Source organism: Camelus dromedarius, chromosome Y (genome assembly GCF_036321535.1).
Source record: "Camelus dromedarius isolate mCamDro1 chromosome Y, mCamDro1.pat, whole genome shotgun sequence".
Taxonomy (NCBI): domain Eukaryota; kingdom Metazoa; phylum Chordata; class Mammalia; order Artiodactyla; family Camelidae; genus Camelus; species Camelus dromedarius.
Window position 1 is genome coordinate 16,379,932 of NC_087473.1, and position 21,394 is coordinate 16,401,325.

Genomic DNA, 21,394 nt, shown 5'->3' on the forward strand with positions numbered 1-21,394 from the left:
CTATGCTGGCTGTAGGTTTGTCATACATAGCTTTTATTATGTTGAGATATGTTCCCTCTATACCCACTTTGGCGAGACTTTTTATCATAAATGGGTGTTGAATTTTATCAAATGCTAAAAAAATGTATTTTTTGTAGGATAATTGCTTCCGTGCAAAACAACCATAAGACATTTCATCCATATCAAAAGGTCCTTGAAATGTGGTCCTGTCCAAAACAGCCATGGAGACTTCTGGTTCATAAGATGTTTATTATGGTCGCTTCACAATAGTGTGTTAAGTTTCAGATGTACAGCAAAGTGATTCAGTTATCTACACATACATTTATTCCTAATCTTTTTCAGAGTCTTTTCCATTACCGGTTATGACAAAGTATTGAATGCAGTTCCCCGTGCTATACAGTAACTCCTTGTTGCTTACCTCCTTTATGTATAGTCGTGTGTAACTGTTAATCCCAGACTCCCAGTGTGTCCCTCCCTCTGCCCAGTCCCTTTCCCCTTTAGTCACCACAAGTTTGTTTTCCAGTCTGTAAGTTTGTTTCTGCTTTGAGTATAGATTCACTTGACAACCTGCTCCTCTTAAGACGGGACAGGTGTGCCGGGTAAAATGAACCGCGTCACCCTGAAAAGGTCACTTTGAGGATTTGAACTTCATGAGCAGAAGTGCTTTTAGGCTGACTCCACTTCTGTTTTCCTAAAGAATCCAGTCGAAAACCAGACAAGGGTGGACAAGGTTCTTCGTACCAAAATTTAGCTTCTTGAGGGAGGCTAACAGCTCAGTGGTGGAGCACGTGCTTAGCACACAGGAGGTCCTGGGTTCTATCCCCAGCACCTCCGTTAAAAACAAAACGAAACTGAGCTTCCTCTAACTTCTCTGCTCGAAACATCTGTCCAGCCAAGAAGCCGCTTCATCTGGGTCTGGGGCCAGTTAAGAGCTGGACACACAGACAAGTATGTCTTCAGGCAAAGACAGGTTACATCAAAACATAAACCGGATGAAAACACACAAAAATTCTAGTTTACGCCTGCGCTGGTATCCATGTGTATCTGATCTTCAACCGCAAACGTTCAGGTTTTCTTCCTGCTGGTTGTAGAAGAAACGAAGACATTGTTTGTGAGCCCCTGGAAAGAGGCCGAGTGTGCGATGGATAATGTGGCCTTGGGCTGCCCTTTAATCAGTCAGTGGAAGTCAGGGGCTACTGCATTTCTTATCCGTCTCCACACTTCCTACCCCTCCGTGGAGCCCCGGGGGCGGGGGTCTCCATCAACACGTGCTGACCTGAAACCCGTCTCCCCCTCACTTAACATCATGCCTCAAACACAGCAAACACTCCGCACGCTTGCTGAAACTGAGTCCCGTGAGAAACCACAGCCCCAGAGAACGGAATTTTTTAATTGCCAAGAGACCTTCTATTGTAATTTTGTAGTAACATCAGAACAAGGTCCTGGGAAACCTTCACAGGTGCACTCACTTCACAGACAGCATTGTTCAGACGCGTGCCAAAGACTTGTCCGTCTCCACGCCTCACTGGATGCCCTTCAGGGCCACCTGAAATCACGTTCCTGTCTTGACTCCTTAGCTCCCACAATGGGTAGGCCGGGATTCTGCTTTCCATGCGGCGTTACCGGCCTTCTAAAATAATGCCTATCTATAGGTTACCATTTGCTTAGCTTTTCACATCCATGAAATGCTAGAAATACAAAGTTGCTTTCCAAGAAGAATTTGTTTAAAGCTTCAAAACCCACTAAGGTTTCGACATGCAACTCAAGAGCTCATACCAATGGGAACTGAAATTTCCTGTTGTACATTCCAAGCAAAACTTTCAGACGGTATGTGATTTGAAGTCAAAGGTAATTGTGATTATTATAAATAAACCTGATTTTCAAATACCCGGAAAGGTAATGGCAACTGAAGCTATTCTGAGGCAAATACTTGAAAGCTCTTTGCACATCCAGACGTACGTGTGTCCTTCTTGGCTGTTAGTATTGCACAGATTAAACAACTAATTCCATACATAGCCATGTGTAAAAACACTGTGACAGTACCTCAAGTTATTTCGTCCTCAAACACACATCCCCACGTCATAAAGTGTTCCGTCAAAGTCCATTTTCACTGAGTATGTTCAACTCGGAGTAAACACAATCATCTTAAACATTAAGTTCATAACAGTGATCTTACAGAGTATTTTCCCTGATAATACGAGCAATAATCCTAACACATTATTAACGTGCACTCTTTAACGAGAGTATTTCCTACAACGATGTGACAGATGTTTGGCAATTGTTTTGGAATGAGAAATCCACACTGTAAGCAAGAATCCTGCTTGCTTTCCAACTTTGAACCATTCCCAGGGAGGCAGGGGAAATCATTTCTATTTTTTTTTTAAGAAAAAGAAAGGTTAAAACCCAAACTAGCAGACCTTCAACAGGAGCTTGGGAAAGGCTTCTGAATCTCAGAAATTCTCCAGTGGGGACATACTGAGGAAACTCCAGCCCACATTCGGAAAGCCTGAGGCACAGGAGCACGCATCCTTTCCAAAGTGCACGGCGGGGTCAGGCATTCCATTTACTGGCACCCTCATGGAATTGAGAAAACTCTGAGCTGAGAGTGATGTTCAGACATGTTCCCAAAAGAGATGAATGGGAGGCGGAAGGACGGCAGCTCCTGCGGACTGACCGACAGAGGAATTTGCGCGGTGTGGGCGGAGGATGCACAGTGTCTGAAGGTGACAGGTGTGTTCTCCGCGTGGGTGACGTCTTTCCGCGGGAGGGGCCGGTGGAACTCGCTCCAGCTCTGTCCCTATCCGCCAATCTCCCACGAGATCCGGTGACGCCTTGTCCCTGCGTTCCTGAGCTTGGGGGAAATGGAATTTAAACAACAGTGCACATCTCATGGCGGATTCCAGGAATAGATATTTCTTAGCCACAGGATCAGACCACACAAAACACAAGTACCGACATTAACTATTGTTCTCTCAGCACTAAATTCTGCGAGAACTCAGGATGTCATGGTTATGGGCAAGGATCATGGATTGCTTGTCCCCCTGACACCACACAAAATATCGTACATTCTCCACGCCGATGATTCTGAATTACATCACAAGGGACTCCTTGAACCGTAGCATCGCTGAAGTGGTCCTTCAGTTCAGAACCTCCGTTCCCCAAAGAAATAGTAGAACCCAAATACAATGCTATAAATTATGGGACAGAAATTTGTACAGAAGAGATCTGCCTTGGCATTATTGTTCCCGAGGGGTTCCACCCAAAGTCTGCTGCACAAACAAATCTGTCTGTGAGTCTCTGTTGTTCTTACATAAACAGTAATAAGCTTCTAGTTCCAGATTTTAAATACTGCAAACTTCTTGAAGAAACTACGTATACACAACAGTAGATGTCATGATAGCATTTCGTACGTCTTGAAAATAATATTGACAGTAATCGCCTTCCAACAGCCAAGCGGGAACTCACCATCATCCATTATTGTTTAATAAGCAGTCTTTTATTCATGATCCAGTTGCGTATGTTAGCCGCAGAGAGCACTTTTTAAACGTCATTCTCTTCTTCATCAGTGACCTCTGTGAGAATCACAGTGCCCACAGCATCACATCAGCTCATACCTTTTATTTTTTTAAACAGAGTTTTAAAAAAAAAATTTCTTTTACTATTGTTTTTTTTGTGGGGGGAGGAGGTAAAGTCTGTTTACTTACTTTTAGAGGTACTGGGGACTGAACCCAGGACCGCCCGCATGCTAAGCATGCTCTCTACCACTTGAGCTACACCCTCCCCACGTCAGCTTGTCGGGTAAGTGACACCTCCTGCCGTGGATCATACACGTTGGCTGAGAGGTGAAGAGGTGGGCTGTGCACCTTGCTACGCTCTGTCTGCACCGGTGTCGGACATACCCAGTGGAATCCCCTCTCCCGCATTTGGCCATGGAGGATGGAACTCTCACATCCGTGCCTCTATTTACCCCATGGGGTAAGTGCGGGGCTCTTGACGGAGTCTCCACGTGATAAGACAGAGGATGATCCAAATTGCAGGTGCTGCCCGGGCCGGCTTTACCCAGTGTGGCTCCCAGTGTGCGTCCGTCATGTAGCTGGTGGGGCGGGCACGGTGCGTCCTCAGACACACACAGCTAGCGGCTCCCTGTTCCGTCCTGCTTTTCTCTGTCACACTGGCAAGACAGGCTGGCCGAGGAGCAACACATCTGAAGCCACGGCTTCCAGACAATGTTCCCCAGCGACAGCTGATTGGGGACGTCTCGCAGGCTCTCGGTGTGGCGGTCTGCCGCCTGCTGCATGGCCTCCAGGATCTCCCGGAACTGGGGCTCGGATGTCGGAGTTAACGGGTTTCTCTCCCGCGGGTCTTTGGAGAGGTCAAAGAGTAAGGGCGGGTCGTGGTAGGTGACGTGTCGTCCGTGACAGAAACACACGTGTGTGGAGAAGCATCCGTTGGCGCCCTCGGGGGAGAAGTTGGGTGTGAAGAAAAAGGCTTTCCAGATGGACGTGCCTGCGGTTGACAAGGACAGAAGTGGGCATCGTGGGGACTAGGTCACACTCACCCGAATCAGAGCATGCACAGAAATCACACTGCTGGTGCTTAAAGAAGGCAGAGACCTGTCGATTCTGGATGAAATGAATTTCTCATGCTTAAGGCTCAAAAGAGTAAGAACAACAGCTTAAAACAAAACAAAACAAAAACATGCGCTGCTATTTAACTGAGAAGCAATAAAAGAAGATGATAAAGGAGTAGCTGTTACGGTACAAATTCAGCCGTATCAAAAACCCCGGCATTTTCTCCTTTTACAGAATCCATCTCTCTCTCTTATTGCCCTCTCCCTCTTCCTTCTTTTTCCTCAATCCCTAATTTCTTGGGAGAGGCAGTGCTGGCAAGAAAGGAAAAAAGCTTATTAACTGTTTGAGCAGAGAACTGTAAGAGGACTGTCATTTTAGCCGAATCAACGTCCCAGCTGGGAGCCGGAGGGCAGGCAGTCAGCAGACACACACAGCAACTAACAGACTCCGCTCCTGGCGCGGGCCCTCTTCTCCACCTTCAACGTTCAAAGCTCGCAGCCTGTACTTTTGTTTAAAACAAAGCAGAGGGAAGAGGCAGGCTGCAGGCTGACACGGAGGTGAGGCTCGGTACACAGAACACACACACAGCCTTCAGGAATGATCTTAAACACGCTAGGCCCTCGGTTAACATTCGATTTCCTTGGCTTTGAGAAAGTCCAAATGAATCCAGTCCAGAATTCAGTGAGGCTGTGGACAGACTGCAGCTGGCTTACAGAAACGATCTTTTGGGGGTGAAGGAAACATTTGGACATTAGATTTTGACTACAGTTAGAAAACTCTGTACATTTACTGAAAATGATTAAATCGGAATTTAATGTTGTGTATGTGATAAATGCATACTTAATAAAGGTGTTAAAAATCCCAAGTCCACCCAAGGGCGGAGTGCTTAAATAGGTTTTAAAATGTAAGTTCTGTGCTCCCTGAGATACCCAATATTGACATTTTTAGAAAAAAAGGGATTTGCCAACAAATAATTGTGAGAGGACTGATCTCCTGTTTATTCCACAAAGATAAGACTTCCTGAGAACTGACTACTAACCACACATCCCCTGACAGAGGTCTACAAACTGTTTCCTGGGTAGAAAAAGGTGGCAGATAAAAACAGACAGCTAACATGTACTAAAAATGTCCTATTAAAATTTTTAAATTATTTTTTTTGGTGGGCAGGTAATTAGGTTTACTCATTTATTTTTTAGAGGGGGTACTGGGGATTGAACCCAAGACCTCATGCATGCTAAGCACGTGCTCTACCAGTTCAGCCACATATACCCTTCCTCCCTGAAAATGTCCTTTGTTTTGCTCCATCCTTACAGCGTTGTCACATACAACCACAGAGGCTTTCCCACTACAGAGCACCACACACCTACATAATTCACTTCAATCGTTTGCTTGTATCATGCAAACGGTGGCTTTTGCAATTACAGGTGTTGAGGGACCCACGGATGCAGACGGAAAATAAATTAATGGAATCAACTGAAAGCCATCGTCACGGGTGTCTGCCGTGCCCCAAAACAGCCCCTGACCTCAGACATGCACATTCGAGGGAAAGGCAGCCTCTCTGGTTTCCGAGGAGAACCGGGAAGCCCAGACAAGCGACGTGAACGATGAATCTATACTTAAAGGAATCCGTTATGCGGATCACTGAAGCTGGCAGAAGCAGCACAGGACATCCCTGTCAATGTACACAAGCGACAGGTGCTCAGCACACCTGCCTTTTAAGGAGGAGTTCAGGCTGACCCGCGGTCGAGCAAGGCTGGAGGAGAAACTGCAGGGCCCGCTGTCCCTCCCCAGGGGAGCTTACAGACGAAGTGGGTTCCCTTGACAGTCCGTACATCCACCCACTTCTCTCCTTCCCCTGAGGCCCAGATCGGTTTCAGAAAGAAGCCTTTTCAGCAGCAAGAAGCTACAGCCACGGAGAAGCCGGGTCAGCGGGGCCAAGGCTGCTACAGACAGAGGCGTGCACGGCGCGTGGTGGGGGTCGGGGGGAGACTCTTCTGCTCCTGCTCCGAGGGCTGCAGATCTGGAGGGTGTTTCGAGCTTGACATTCGAGGGGCCACAGCATCGCCACGTAGCTCGGACAAGCACAGAATTCAGAATTAACTTTTCCAAAAATCTGTTTCGTGCGTTTGCCTCTTTACTGCCCAACTTGGATTTAAAAAAAAAAAAAACTTTTAATAAAAAAGAGTAGATTGTGTCTTCTCTGTATTATTTCTTTAGACAGCTCTGGATTTGGTCACGTGAGACAAACAGAGCTGCACTTCACTGAATGTTGGTTTACAAGATAGGAGTCCTCACTTCAGGGTCTGGTCTGTGGTTCACCAGGAACCCAGGCGTCGACATTGTCCAGGGTGTCATTTCAATGGAAAAGAGCGAATTGGTAAATCATGGGATAAGACAGGAGGCACCTGGTATCACCTTCCATTTCTAACGGGCAGATTTAGTCTCATTTTCCAAAATGATTTTGATGACGTATTTCATCCTGAATTTCTCTCTACACTACTGAAAAAAGTTGAGGTTTTGAAAAATTGTTTCCTCGATTGCTAAAATTCCAGTCTACTCTGAAAAAAGACTGTTTCTGTCTCACCTGTCACAGATAAATATTTTGACCACCAAGGGATCTTAAACTCATTTGTAATTGAGGTCCAGTGACCAGAAGAAGCAGTTATTAAATTTTACAGTGACAATGTGGGGAAATTAAATGGGATTTTTAAAAATGTATTCTAAGTAGTGACAGGAACAATAATTTGGCAGAGGTTTTAAAAATGCTCTGAAATTTAGGAGAAATAATTGTCAGGATTAAAGGACAAAGCTGTCAGTGACATAATACCGTGAGAGGGCTCTGTTACTGGCATACAAAATGCCGTGATCCTCAGCACTTACCGGGTGAAAGATATTTTTATGTAAAATCATCTCTTAAAAAAAAATGACTTGATTAAAGAGAAAAGAAAGTTGACCGTCCTCTGACCAAAAGGAAAATGGAATTTAAGCGAGAAAAGCCTGACAGCTAAGCTGGGCCCTGCATTCGTCAGCTTCCAAGGGGAATCCTAAAACAGCTACTTCATCAGTGTTAAAATGAACTGCGAGATAAACTGAATCAAGGAGTTTCGGATGCTGTGGGATTCTCTGGGGACCTCAGGGCTGCGTGATCCTGGAACAGGAACACCCTCTGTGATTTCCGTCCCGTCCGGGCTGCGGGTACTTGGCCACAGGGAAGGGTTCCAGGTGACTCGGCAGACAAGCCCCCGAAATGAGCACAAAGAACAAAAACAGAGACAGAAAGGCCCCTGGGCTGCTGCCGCTCCTCTGTAAAGAAAGGGGCTGAAACTCCACACGTGAAACGTGCGGTGTCCCGCAACGGACAGACGTGAGCATCCGTATGCAGCATCACGCTTCCTCGTGACGTTTCTGAGTGGGGTCGCGCTCCGTGCCTTACAGATGTACTCCTGCTGTCCTGGAGACGGTCCCCAAGGCCGCATTTTGTCTCTGTCCCTCTGGCAATGAGATCGGTACCTTGGGAATATAAATGATGCACCCCAGCAGACGACTGGACACGCCAAACGTCACCGCCGGGCACTCTGAGCCCACGGGGGCTGAAGAAAGGTGCCCCCAACCTGGAACTTTGATGCCACAAACATAAGACTACCACTCCTCTCTCCTGGAGAGCACGGAGCCAGCCCCCAGGTAAGCTACCTGCTCCCACACGTTTTTGCAACATCCCTGCAGTGAGATGAGGCCACTCGGGGAGTTCTTGCCCAGTGAGGACAGAGCGGGACGTGTCCTTCCCAGTTCCACAACACAGAAGCACTGCCTCTCCTGCTGGTGACATTGCAGCCGGTGGGGCCTGTGTCCCTGTGGGACTCAGGATGCCCGAGGCCCCTCCTCCTGGACCCTCTCCTGCACTGGGGGCCACCATGTGGGGACATCTGGTCATGTCCGGAGGCCAGCTGGGTTGTCACAGTTGCTGGTGAAGGAGTGACGTTGCTACTGGTGTCTGGTGTCTAGTGGGTCAAGGCCAGGGTGCTGTCCCCTGTCCCCAGCCCACCACAGACAATCACCTGGCCCCAAATGCCAACAGTGCCCAGGGTGAGTGAGCCTCAGCAATGTCCGTGTGAGAATGAACCTTTGCTGGCTCGAGCCCCTGAGATTTCAGGGCTCATGGTCACTGCAGCACAGCTCTGTGTCTCCCTGCTCGTAGACCATCGGAGAGCTAAACTATAAAATATGACATATCTTATTGTGAATGAAAGAAATCAGAAGCCAGAGTGAGATGTGCGGTCCTCCTTAAGTCTTGGAGACTTGGAAGAGTGAACGAACGGCCAGCTCAGAAGAAGGGAAAACGCACGTGTCAGATGACCGTGGCCGTGCAGAACTAGTGGGGAGGCCAGGATGTGTGTTTGTCGCGCTCTTCCAAAATACAGTGGAGAACGGGGCACGGGGCCTTCAGGCCTCCCTCCTTCTGGGGGGTTAGAGATGTCTTTATAAAAGTAGAGTTAGACACACTGGCTTTTCTTGGCCTGACGCTGCTATGTGAGACTTGTAGCACGGGAGTCAACAGAGAGAGACAAAGAGACAGACAGACAGACAGACAATGCAGTGGCCAGAAGGCAGGGGCTCAGGCCAGCGTTTTAAAGGGGAATCCTCTGTGGGTGACCGGAGGGCCTCTTTGGGGTACAAAAATCACACACATCTTGTTTCTCTTACTCCTCCAGCCAACGCCATCCACCAGTGTTGGAAGCCCCCTCTGCAGATACATTTATAAGATGCTTCAGTCTGCCTAACAGAGATCCGCTTTTCCAAATGCATTTCTATTCGTGTGGGTAACCCCGTGGGTCTGGAGCCTCGACCCTCATCACCGGCGGACACCCTTTGTTCCGAGTGTCCTGCTGTCTTGGCGAGGGTGACCTGTTTGAATTCTCCCACCCCTTTTCTGTTGGTGCTGACAGTGTGGGTGGAAATCCCAGCTCTGCAATTCCCTAGCTGTGTGACACCCTACCCTCTCTGGGCCCCAGCCTCCTTTTCTGAGAAATTAGGGTAATGAGAGTCCTTGCCTCAGGGCCTCCCTTTGGGGATCAACCGTGCATTCCTGTAAGTAAAGCTCTCATTCCAGTGGCCAGTGCACCGCGAAGACCACCCACGGGTCAGCTCTGTATAGAAAGCTGCCGTCTATCTAAGAGAAGAACGCTGGCTTCTGCCTGGTCTTACATCTGTTGCTGCTGTAATCCGAGTCTTGACACACTTCCCTCCCCCAACGAAGGATTCCTAAAGAATATGCAGAACTACACTGAAATGGCTTCAACACATGGGCTCTTAATTCATCACCCAGATTCAGACTTCCCTTGATGAATGCTGTTCATCTGCTAGTCTTGGCAAGATTTATCTTGGATGCTTGGAGAATTCCGTGTATATATCCTAGGAGCCACACACAGATTTTTGGGGTTTTCAGTCTCAGCACTGTTTCGCACTACAGCGCGCCATCTTGCAGTTCTACAAGGACCGTTTCAAATACTGCTCTGTTCTCCCACTAGGAGTGACGCGTTCCACACCCCTGGGACCCTCAGCTCGTCCCCTCAGTCATGTTGACCTCATCTTCTGAACCAGTGTCTGAAAATCCATGCCACGGTCCCCAAGCTCACGGAGACCTCCTTGCTTCCCTGACACACCCTCAAACATCGTTCCTCTGTCCTGAGCCAGCCACCCTGGACCAACGCCACAGTCTTTTCATTGGCCCAAAGACCTCAGGATGTGACCCACCTGGGGCACCAGGGTCGTCACACACGATCCCAGAGATCTGTGGACCCAGGTGCCCTTTTTCTTCACTCTTGAGGCTCATCTCTACTCATCTCTGCCGCCCGGACTCTCAAAGGTGCAGCCCTGGGCTTGGGGATTATAGATCCATGCCTGCCAGGTTCCCGCAGCTGGGGGCACTGGGACATTCGCCACAGGAAAAGAGGGAGAAGGAAGACGCAGAAGCTCAGGGCTGTGGCCAAAAGCAGCTGCTTGTCAATTTAAAGGCAGAACCACCCCAGCTCCACCAACTGACGCCTGACATCAAAACTCTCCCTTTCACGAAGCCTCTGTTTTGCACTTGGGGGGTACAAATATGAATCCTGCACAACATGGGTACCCAAGGCATGCTAAACCCGGCTCCTTTCCCTTCTGGCCTCTGCACATTGAACTCCTACCCATCCTTCAAGGCCCTGCAGCCACGCCTCCTCTGTGACCTGTGTGGATCCCCGGACAGAAGGTATGAGCGGGTCCTCGCTCGTCTGGCAGTTCTCAGCACGCATTCAGCCCGTGAGGTCTCTCACGGTCTGCGGCCTCTATTTCCCTCTAGGTTATTCACTTTCTGAACACAAGAATGTATCTCTCACGTGTCTTAAATGCCCAGAACCTGGTGCCTTACATGGATAGATGGTCAATGCACCTCTTAGATCCCCAGTATCTAGTGCCTTATGTAGAACAGATGGTCAATACAATGTGTTGGGTGAATTAATAAATGAATGAGGTGATGGGACAAGCAGGAAGGGACTGGAAGAGAGGGGAGAAGCAGGGAGCTGTCAGGAAAGCCGGCGAGGGGCAGGCAGGAAGCCCAGTGCGTTCTGTGTGTCTCTCCTGCAGAGCCACCTGGAGCATCCTGCCGAAAACCTGTCAGTGCCCAACACTGCCTCCAGCCAGGCAGAGAAGCAGGCTGCCTGGGGGCACTGGTCATGGCAGATAAATGAGCGAGGAAGTCAGAGACTTAGGAGGTACATCCATCTCGGGGTCTCTTGGCATCAGAAAATGGGCAGTCCCAAGGAATTGACACAGCAGACACAAGCCCCCGTGGCCTCAGGACAGAATGAGCATGGACGGGCGTGAGGGGTGGACAGGCGGGCAGCTGGGAGCGTGCGGATCAGGGTGTGGAGTCGGTTGAGGGGAGACCAGAGCCGATGTCCCCAAGGATGGCGGGACTCAGGGAGTAAGAAGACAGGGACGAATTCCAGAAACAGCCCATGGAGACGGCCAGACAGACACTCAGGAGGAAGAATCATCCCTGTGACTGTGAGTAAAATAACTCATGGTTTTGGGTGGAGAAGTTCCAGTTTACCGCAGGGCAGACCGAGAGCAGGTGGCCGGTTTCGAATCCAGCTTTGCCCTCAACCCCGTGGACTGTATGCCAATTACGTGACTTTACAAACCTCTGCCTCCTCATGTGTAAATAACTTTGGGAGACACTGCTAAGTACTGCCAGCCTCCCACGGTCATGTCCGCAGGACACAGGGACAGCCACGATGAAGGCTACACTGCCCAGCCTCCCGTGATGCTAGGTGTGCACAGATGACCAGCTTCTGGCCTGCAGGACACCCTCCATGGGAGGTAGGAGGCACGCACCCTTTTCCTCTCATCTTTTCCATCCATTCCTCCATCCTGCTGACCCTGGGCGGACACTGTCATCATCTCCAACATAGAACCTTCCCTCTGACGTGAGCCCCTGTTTCTCTGTTTTCTGTTATAGCCAAACCTGATACGAATACTAATCAAGATCACTTGTAATTCGGAGGATCAAGTGCAAACTGCCTGTTGCCACCATGGAGTCTGCCGGAGAGTAGATACGGAAGCAACATCAGGGCGGAATGTCCTTGTTTCTTGTTACCAAGTGTGTCCTCAAACGACACAGAACGGTCACATGGAAAAGATGACACGTTTCAAGAGAGGGAGAGCAAACAAAGGGAGACGCGTAAAACCACCTACGAAACATTCTTGTAGGGAAGATCCAAATGCACGAAGGCCCAAATACTCATGGAATACAAGACTCCTCAGTTAGAACCGAAACGTCCCCACAGAAAACGCCAGCTCTGCTGGCGGACCGAGGTGAACCAGGACGGAGTCAGAAGTAAGCTGGCATCCGGGGAGAACGGAGACATGTCCCGTGTCGACATCCAAGCAAAGAGGTGTGCCAGATACTGCAGCAAATCGGTAAGCTGACAGGAGTGAGTATGGAAGGGGGGACGGTCAGAAGAGGAGGCCTGCAGGAGACTGGAATCAGACGGTGCTGAGCTAAGACCGAAGGCCGCGTTAGAGCGCTCAGGAACGCGGCTTTTGGCATTCCGGAAACAAACTCCCATGTCGATGTATTCTGTGTCTACAAGGGAGCAGGTCTGCATCGGGACAAACGAACAGAAGCCGTGGCTGCCACATTTTTCACCCAAGTAGCAGTGTCATCGCAGCTCAGACACGTGAAAACTTTAGTCAAAAAGTATGTATCGGTTTCAAAAACGGTCTAATATTGCGTATCAGGTCATGTGAAGGGTGGTACGAAAATATATCTTAAATAGACAAAGGGGGAGAAAAAAAATCCACCTAGGAGGGTTTTTTCCATGAAAGGAGATGAACGGTTAGGAAGTTACATCCGAGGCTGGAGAGACGGACGGACGATGAGATAAACAAACTGCATAAACATTTAACAATTCCAGGGAAGCCTTCTCCACCCTCCCGCGTCACCCCTCCTCTTAGGTTATCGCCAGGGAGCCTGCGTCCGTCCAGGGACACGTCACCCTGCGTTTCTGCAATTACGGGCACGCGTCCCATCCCTCGATACTGGGCTGAGAAGGCAGGTAAAAGAGTTAGGGGGTGAATATCGGAAAGGTCCAAGGTGCTTGGGAATGCAGCCGTTGGGCGAGGTTTTCAAAAAGGACAACGAAATCCTAAGACTTCAAAAACACAGCCTCGAAGGGATTTACACAGACATGCTTTTCTTAATGGCCACAAAAGTCGTGGTTGGGTGAGAGTGTGTCCTCCTTAAACTAACTTGGAGTACGGGACAGTTTTCCGCAAGCGTTCACCTGAAAACGGCACAGCCCACAGCTGTTCAGTTTTAGAACCTCCATGTATTATCTCTGACCCTTTGGATCCAATTTCAGACAATCACACAAAGACAGGCATCCAGTGAACACCCAGCAGAATCATTAGCAAAGACAAAAGCCACGCACAGCCTTTCTTGCACTGGTTAGGTCCCGACACCTCAACAGCTGTAATCAGAATCTTGTCTCTTTTCTTATGTGTATTTTAGAGGCGAAATTTTTTTTTTTTACCTTTGTGAAAATTTTAGATGCTGAACAAAGCAAGCATTTCCCCTCAATTACCACGGTAATGCTGTTTTTGATTTTAAACCTCACTTATTTCTTATTGTGGAAAGAAGGCACCTTTTATAAACACTTCCCTTTAGAATGAATTCGAATATCTTACTGCTTTAGAAACACTTTCCTTTAGGATGAATTCCAATATCTTACTGCTTTTTCTTGTGATTTTAAATTTTTAATTTTTCTGGAAGACAAAATTGTCTACTGTTTTTCCTTTTCTCTTAATTATGCAAGTTTCAGGTGCACTGTTGTGATTTTTCAAAGGATGCTTTAAAACAAAATCACAGAAGTTTCCAACAAACCTGAGTTGGAAAAAGCAGCCAGATTTATGAGGTTCTGTGGGATCAGCCCCAGAATGACTAACCCTCGTGGATTTCTGTATGATCAGCTGGTCTGGGGGGCCGTCACGTTAATGCAAGCATGTAACTTACAGACTTACATCCATCCGTTCAAAAATCTGCAACAGAATCCCAGAGTCACATATCTACCAGTCTTCTGCGATAAATTTTACCATAAAATCAAGCTGCCTTCGCATTTAATTTTTAGTAACACTGGTTTGTACGTCAAAAGTTAAAGCCAAAATTTTAAAATACATATTGAATAGTAAATTTAAACTGAAAATTCCCACTGTAATGCAAGAAAAGTTATCCACATTATGACAATGCTCTTGTGACTTCTAACACGTAATGGAAATAACGCTCTCAGATGACGATGAAGTTACACCATTTGCAGAGACAAGTAAATGACAGAATCATTAGAAACACAGAATTATTAAATTACAGAGAAGGCATTGTATATAAAAGCTGAAAGGGATTCAGCTTTGGGAAGGGTGGAAACAGCCTTCTGGCTCTACGTTTTTGGAAAAGTAAGTCTGGAATCGTAATATCCAAGCTTCCAACTAATCCAGACAAATGGGAACTGGATCTTGGCATTTCCAGCCAGCTCCAGTCTCCCGGAACCAGGGCAGCGCTGGTGAGCTGGCTGTCTCCGAGGGAGGGACAGAGCCGCGATCCACGGTGTCTGCCGTGGCCGTGGCCGTGGCGCAGACGCTCCCCGCGCGGCCGACCTCAAGTCAGCAGTGGTTTCACAACAGGCTGGCGAGACTCCTGAGCACCTCACTGCTGCCGGTTACAAAACCCTGACCGTAAAATCCTCTCTTCTTTCCTAACAGAGCACTTGGAGGTCAGGGGGCCACCCTCTTAACCCTAAGAATTACGGAAAGTGTCCGCCGGGTCATCCAGTGCTGACGGACGGCGCCCTGCCAGCAGCGTAGATCTGACATGACCTCAGCTGAATATGTCTGTCTTCTTTAGTCAACAGGACAAGTGACCCTTACCTTACACAGCTGCTTTTTCCCAGCCCTTCCCACGGCTTGCAGCCCATCCAGAGCTAAGATGTAAAAAGCTCCCGGACAGGTGCCCAGCCCAGCCTAGCCTAGAAGGTTCCACCCAGCAGGTGCCAAGTCCATACATGCACAACAAACGGACAGATGAAAACACGGAGGACACAGCCCCGAAGCCACGTGGGACAGTGTGACAGCTGAGGCAGCTCCCCCTGGGACTGAGTTTCGGGGACACCCTGAGAAGTAGATCAGGCGACTCGTAAAAGCCATGGTTTCCTGAGACCCCGTGGCCAGGTGAGTGATTCCAGCACTGAAATGCTGCAGTGGCCCCTCTTTGGCTGCTGGTTCCAGGCAGGAGATTCTAAGGAACTGCATAAGAAGGAATGTTGCTTGTGTCTGTCTTCGAAGCAAATTTTATCCCAGGGCCAGCTGCCTATCAGAATCTGGGTCTTGTTTTTCTCACTTACTCCTATTTTCTGTCTCTTCCTGTCCCTTCTCTCTTTCCTCCTCCACATAATGTGTTTCTCCAGCCCCTGATCCAATATGTTCCTTCTGGCTTCTCTAACTGAGGGCGTCGGGGCTGGAGGCGGGGAGGTCGGCTTTATTTAAATGCAGTTTTGCAACGGTTCAGGATGTGATGTCACCCTGCTTTCAACCGCCGACAGTCATGGAAACTTTGTTCTTTACGTCCCTCGCGGGCTCCGTCTCAAAGGAAGTGGGGAGGGCCACATCTCTCATGGATGAGACGGGTCAGAGCTACTTGCTGCCAATTCACCTAAAAAAAGAGACAGCATTCCTGCAGGTGGTAGGAACGATGGACACATGGATGAGCTAGGTAACCAGGACCCTTCTGGGTCTAGAACTGTAAGCCTGTGTGGTTCTGCCATAGTCTCCTTCCAGAAAATGTCTCAAGGAAGCTGCTCAGATTGGAAGCATAAACCCTGCAGGGTGAACCTGGCATGGTCTCCGTGGAAGGGCTATAGTTTTCCACTTTAAAAAAAATGGAGCAGCTGCTCTTTACATGACGTCTTTGGTACACGGGCTGGGGGAGCAGGGTGGGGAGGGGACTGCGTTGAATACCAGTTTGAAGGAGCATCATGTGAGTTTAAGAATGCACCACCCGCCGGGGGCGGCAGCGGTTACAAGATATTCTGCGAGAATCTTGCCTCTGGGAGCAGAACCCCAAGGCACACTAGAGCAAAGGGGACTTTCCTTTTACCTCTGAAGAGGGAACTCAAAATCCAACACCAACACCCACGTCGAGCATAGGTATAATCATTGTGAGATCCCCACAGACTGCAAGCCACCTTAGTGATGTGAACCCAACTGCAATTCTAAGTTTAAATACACGACAACCATTTGTGGAACCTTTCCCTCCATGTAGAATGGTCACTTGGTTCCTCGTGCCCATTAATGCCTGTGAGAAATGCAACTCTGTGACTGGTAACCGGAAAACCCAAAGTAGATCCCGTCACTGATACAGGGCATGATTAAAAACAAACAAACAAACAACAAAAAAACCTGGTTTGGGAGCCAGGGTAACACCGAAGCATTTGTATCTAGCACACACACACGCGCCGAGACCACATACAGATCGGTAAGTCACGACCCCCGACCTCCGAGGGAGGCTCGGGAGGGACGGCGAGGTAAACATCGCAAAGCCACGCAGAGCCACGGTGCAGAGCCACGGTGCAAAGCCACGCAGAGCCACGGTGCAAAGCCACGCAGAGCCACGGTGCAAAGCTACAGGAGGGCGGAGGTGCAGGCCGAGCAGACGGCGCTTCGGGGGGCTGGGGTGGGGGGGATTGATAAGCATGAACGCGGAAGGAAGAGCAAGCCCTTCCAGGCAGAGGGAGCCGCGAGCACACCCCACAGGCATGCCCAGAGCAGAGCGGCGGGTCGGCTGAGACTCCGGGAGCAGGCAGGGCCAGGACGTGAAGCTGAGTGGCTGGCGGAGCAGGAGGGAAGGGGCTGCGGTGCCTGCTGGGAACCGGGGCTTCCCCTGCCTCCCAGGAGAGAGGAGCCAGCCCTGGTGTAAAGGTGGGCGGAGGCCGTGCTCCGATGATGTCCCACCTGGACGACCATGGAACCAGAAGGCATGAGAGAAGAAGGGAGGAGGAGGTGGAGGAAGCGGAAATCAAAACCAAGCATCCTTCAGGCAGGTCTTGGCCTCGTGAGAGCAAGGTCCTCCTGCGATCTGTTCTATTCCCACAGTGCCGATTGCACGCAGCTCTAGAAGGCTGCAAAGAAAGAGGCGTGTACTCACTGTTCCGCGGGTGCCAGCGCACGGCGTTCAGGTAGAAGTTGCAGTAATGGAAGAGAAACTCGTGATCCGAACGCTGGCTGTCCCCTCGGAGCAGGGGCATCAGGTCGTGCCCGTCAATGATCCTGCGGGAAAAACCAGGTGGTTACCAGGCGGCCACAACGTCCTGATGTCTGAGTGGTCCTTCCTGCCAACAAGAGCATGAGAGAGCTACAAAGGGGTAATTAAGCAACTGGCGCTGAGAACACCAGCTGACCCAGCTGGGCGCCATATGCAATGCGGGGAGGCCAGCTGGGCTCAGCAATCAGCTGATGTCATCCTCTAAGGAGCTCCGTGAGTTGGGACTATTATCACCTTAGGATGATGGAACGAAGAAACGGAGTGACTTATCCAACGTCCTGTGTGTTGTAAGGGCCAATGTGAACCACGCCCAGCTGACTGGGTGTCATGCTTTCAACTGCCCTCCCCACGACTTCTCCTACACCCAGTTTTCTGCCTAGTGCCTTGGCAAACAGTTTATTCACAAACTCCAGGTCTATCAAAAATAAGAATTCCTGACAATCTGTGGTTAAAAAAAAAAAGGTAATATATAACACGGGACAACACGAATTGGATAGACTTCAATGAAAACGAAGTCCTAAGTCTGAATGAATGAATCTGTAAATAATAACAATGATGGCATTAAATGCCCTGAGGATGTAAAGACTCTTGCATACATTTATATATGACATACACCCATGACACATACTGCTATGCCCTGAAAAGTAAATATATTCCTCTACGTGGGTATAAAAAGTAAATATACCTCTTCTATGGTGGATGTTTACACCAACCAGATAACATTCTAGTGGCAAACAATAACCATAGACAACTGGCAGTGAGGAAATTAAGGCTATTTGGAGGTTAATTAAAGAAAAAAAAAAGTCTGTTTTTTTTATGGCTGAGTAGTATTCCATTGTATAAATATATCACCTCTTCTTTATCCAGTCATCTGTCGATGGACATTGAGGCTGTTTCCATGTCTTGGCTACTGTAAATAGTGCTTCTATGAACACTGGGGTGCAGGTGTCTTTTTGAAGTAGGGTTCCTTCTGGATATATGCCCAGGAGCGGGATTCCTGGGTCATATGGTAAGTCTATTCCTAAAATTTTGTTTTGAGTGTAACACACATTCACAGCCACTAGGGAAATTACATGGTCACTGACAGCATCAGGTTACTTCCACCGAAACACGGGGCAGAAAGCTACTTGGAAAGAGACTGTTGGACTTGACAAATTTCTTCCTCTCATGAAAACCACTGCATCTCTGTCCTCCTCCATTATTGAAGGATTGAGAACCTGGAAGTTTAACTTGATGATATAATTCGTATTGCAGACTAAGAGGCCTTACGTCCTTTGAGTTTTTTTCTTTTTTTCTTTTTTTTTTTTTTGTGGTTTATTTTGGTGTCACTAAAATCCGCCTAATGTAATTACAGCCTCGCTGCTCCTCCAGCCCCAGTCCTCAGTTATTGATCACGCGCTCTGCCGAGGTCCACAGAACTGAAAATATCCTCTTATCCCGAGCTAAAAATAAGAACAAAAGACAGACTTGGCTCACTTCCCAAGCCTGGTTCCTATCTGCCTGAGACGAACAGGGAAGAGAGACAGTTGTGTTCAGAAGTGGCAAGTTGCGCGAGAGGCTGTTTCTACCCTGAAATGACAGGTGTTGTGCCTTTGAAGAAAGACTCAGGCCTGAAGACGGTGAGATACTAAACAGGTGGGAAGAAAGGAAGGGAGGAGGGCTGAGCACCTGAGCTGGAGGCAACCCCAGGACAGGTGGGTCGGACCTCCTCCACCACCTCTCCCTTCCAAGGGGACAGAAGGCCTTTCCATGACAGCTCAAGAGTGAGAGTGAATTTCCATTCCTCGGACGTGACCTCCACCTCCATTTCTTGAAGCTCTTTTTCATCACAAGCCAACAAAACTCAACCCTTAAGAACACAGGAGACAGAAGTCTTTTCTGAAAATCAGTATTTCACAACTGACCTGGGCCATGATCACACAACAGGGGATTTGACGACAAAAACCAGACTCCAAGTCTCACCAACTTTTTTTCTTCCCTAGCAAGACATTTGTCTTTTTTTTTTTTTTTTTTTTTTTAAGGAGGGAAGCAAAGTCTGTTCTGCAAACTTTTTTTTTTCTTCCAATGCAGAGATAGATCTCATTTTTTAAAATATCCTTCACCTAACGTGCTCTTTCCTGGAAGCAGGCAATAAATCACACTGCGATGGAAAAACCACAGTTGAACAGTGCTGTGGACAGACAGCTTGTCAAAAACAGGTTCATTCCTGCCATGAAAAATGAAAAGTGACCCCACTGAGCTAAACTTGTAGATGGTGTCTGAGTTATCAAAACACTCGGGATTGTTTAAAGCCACGTGTACAAGTCACATTTAACTGTGGCCAACGGCCCAGAAACGGCACATTTCCTTTGGTGTGGCTGGTGTGGACACGTTTCTGTAACATCATGACTTGTGCGAGAGGGGCCCACACGCCTTCAAAGTGACACAAAGCATTGCTGTTTTCTGTGGGAATCATTGCATTGGCCTTTTCTGTAAACGGATTCAAGTTTTCATAGCAAGTTTGCAAGACAGCGTCTGCTACACAATTAGATGCCTTCTTTCCTGCTGTCTGCTTGATTCTGTGAAAACCGTGTTCACTGGAGACTGTTTTTAATTTGGAACGTGAGATTACCCTCTGTGGTGTCCTGACTCACGATGGCCATGTGGATATTAGCAATTCGGTGCCAAGAAACGTTGTGTTTGAATTTCAGGTCAAATTCGGTCACGCGGGGATGACTGTGATGTAACTGAAAAGAGCACATGAGGGGAACTTTCCTTGGGGTACAGTGACGTCACGTCCCCATGAATGCACTGCGTCTTTCTCTCTGTCTCTCTTTTATTCCCATGAGCAAGTTGGAAGAAGATTTCTGTTTTCTTACGTCTGCTGTCTCCAGGATGGTGATAACATTTTGCAGGACCTGGGACCTCAACCCCGAGACACTATCATCGGGTTGAGTGAGACCATCAATGGGGGAGACCCAAGAAAAGAACCTTCGATACTCAGAATGGGTTCTACCGATGACGCTGGCTCACGTATAAAAGAGCTGGGCCTGCCACTGAGGGGGCTGCTCCCCACATCCACGGGCTCGTGCCAGATAAACAGGCTGACCTCCATCGGCCTCAGAATGGGGCGCGTAGGAGGTGTCAGCACCAAACTTCCCTTTAGGGATTTTCCTCTTTGCCCCTGAACTTCTTCCTTCCCTTGCCTCTTCCCAGTCAGATGGAAAACCATCTAAAGAGACTGATGATTTTAATGTCATGAACCGTGAGACAAATAAAAGATCGTGAATGAAACTACCTGAACACTCTGTGGGAGCTTCTTACAGAAATATTGAGATTTATTCCCAAAGAGCAGACAGACACATGGGGTGAGAGTTTCAGTTTTCTATAAGAAAAGATTTTGACGAGTGATAGCTGCCGAGCTTTCTGCCTGTCATTTGAGTGGAAAGAGAATACTGTGGCTGGGGTAGAAGATCTTAGACGTCCCCTTGGGCCACAGAGTTTATGACTTTATTATCCAGATGAACAGTAAACGTGGAAGTGGAAAGAATGCTTCTCACCTCTCAACATGGCGGATGAAAAGCAATATGGCGGACGAAGCAAAACCAGCAAGTGTTCATGCGTTCTCTGTTCTGCACATGACATGCTCTCACGCTTTCCATCCTCACAGCAACCCTCTGAGGGCAGTGCTGTTATACAACACATTTGCAAGAGAAGACGTCAAGGTCCAGTAAGTTAAACACTTAGGCAAGAGTGAAGCCAAGATTTGAAGCCAAGCAGTACGCCTCTAGGCTCTTTGCTCTTCTCCTGGAACCAGCTACTCTCAAAGCGTGGTCCCGAGACCCACAGGGATCCCTGAGACCTTTTACGGGGTCTACCAGGTCAAACTATCTTCACGATAATTCAAAACATTCTTTGCCTCCTGGAGCACCACTGCTTCATGGGGCTTACGGTGTATTTCCCCAGTGGCGACACCAGCTGTGAGCTGATGCAATGTCTC

At 48.5% G+C, this 21,394-nt stretch overlaps 1 protein-coding gene across 2 annotated transcripts in view; it reads right to left on the reverse strand.

The window, feature by feature from the left end:
* Positions 1–232: 232 nt before the first annotated feature.
* Positions 233–21,394, reverse strand: part of LOC135320322 (steryl-sulfatase-like) — a 137,899-nt gene continuing 116,737 nt past the window's right edge. For both annotated transcript variants that reach the window (XM_064483427.1, XM_064483426.1), the window contains exons 10-11: positions 17,299–17,420; positions 233–4,506 (exon numbers count right to left, since the gene is read on the reverse strand). In XM_064483427.1, coding sequence (XP_064339497.1) covers positions 4,133–4,506; positions 17,299–17,420 — 496 coding nt within the window. In that variant the 3' untranslated portion in view covers positions 233–4,132. The remainder of the gene's footprint in view (positions 4,507–17,298; positions 17,421–21,394) is intronic.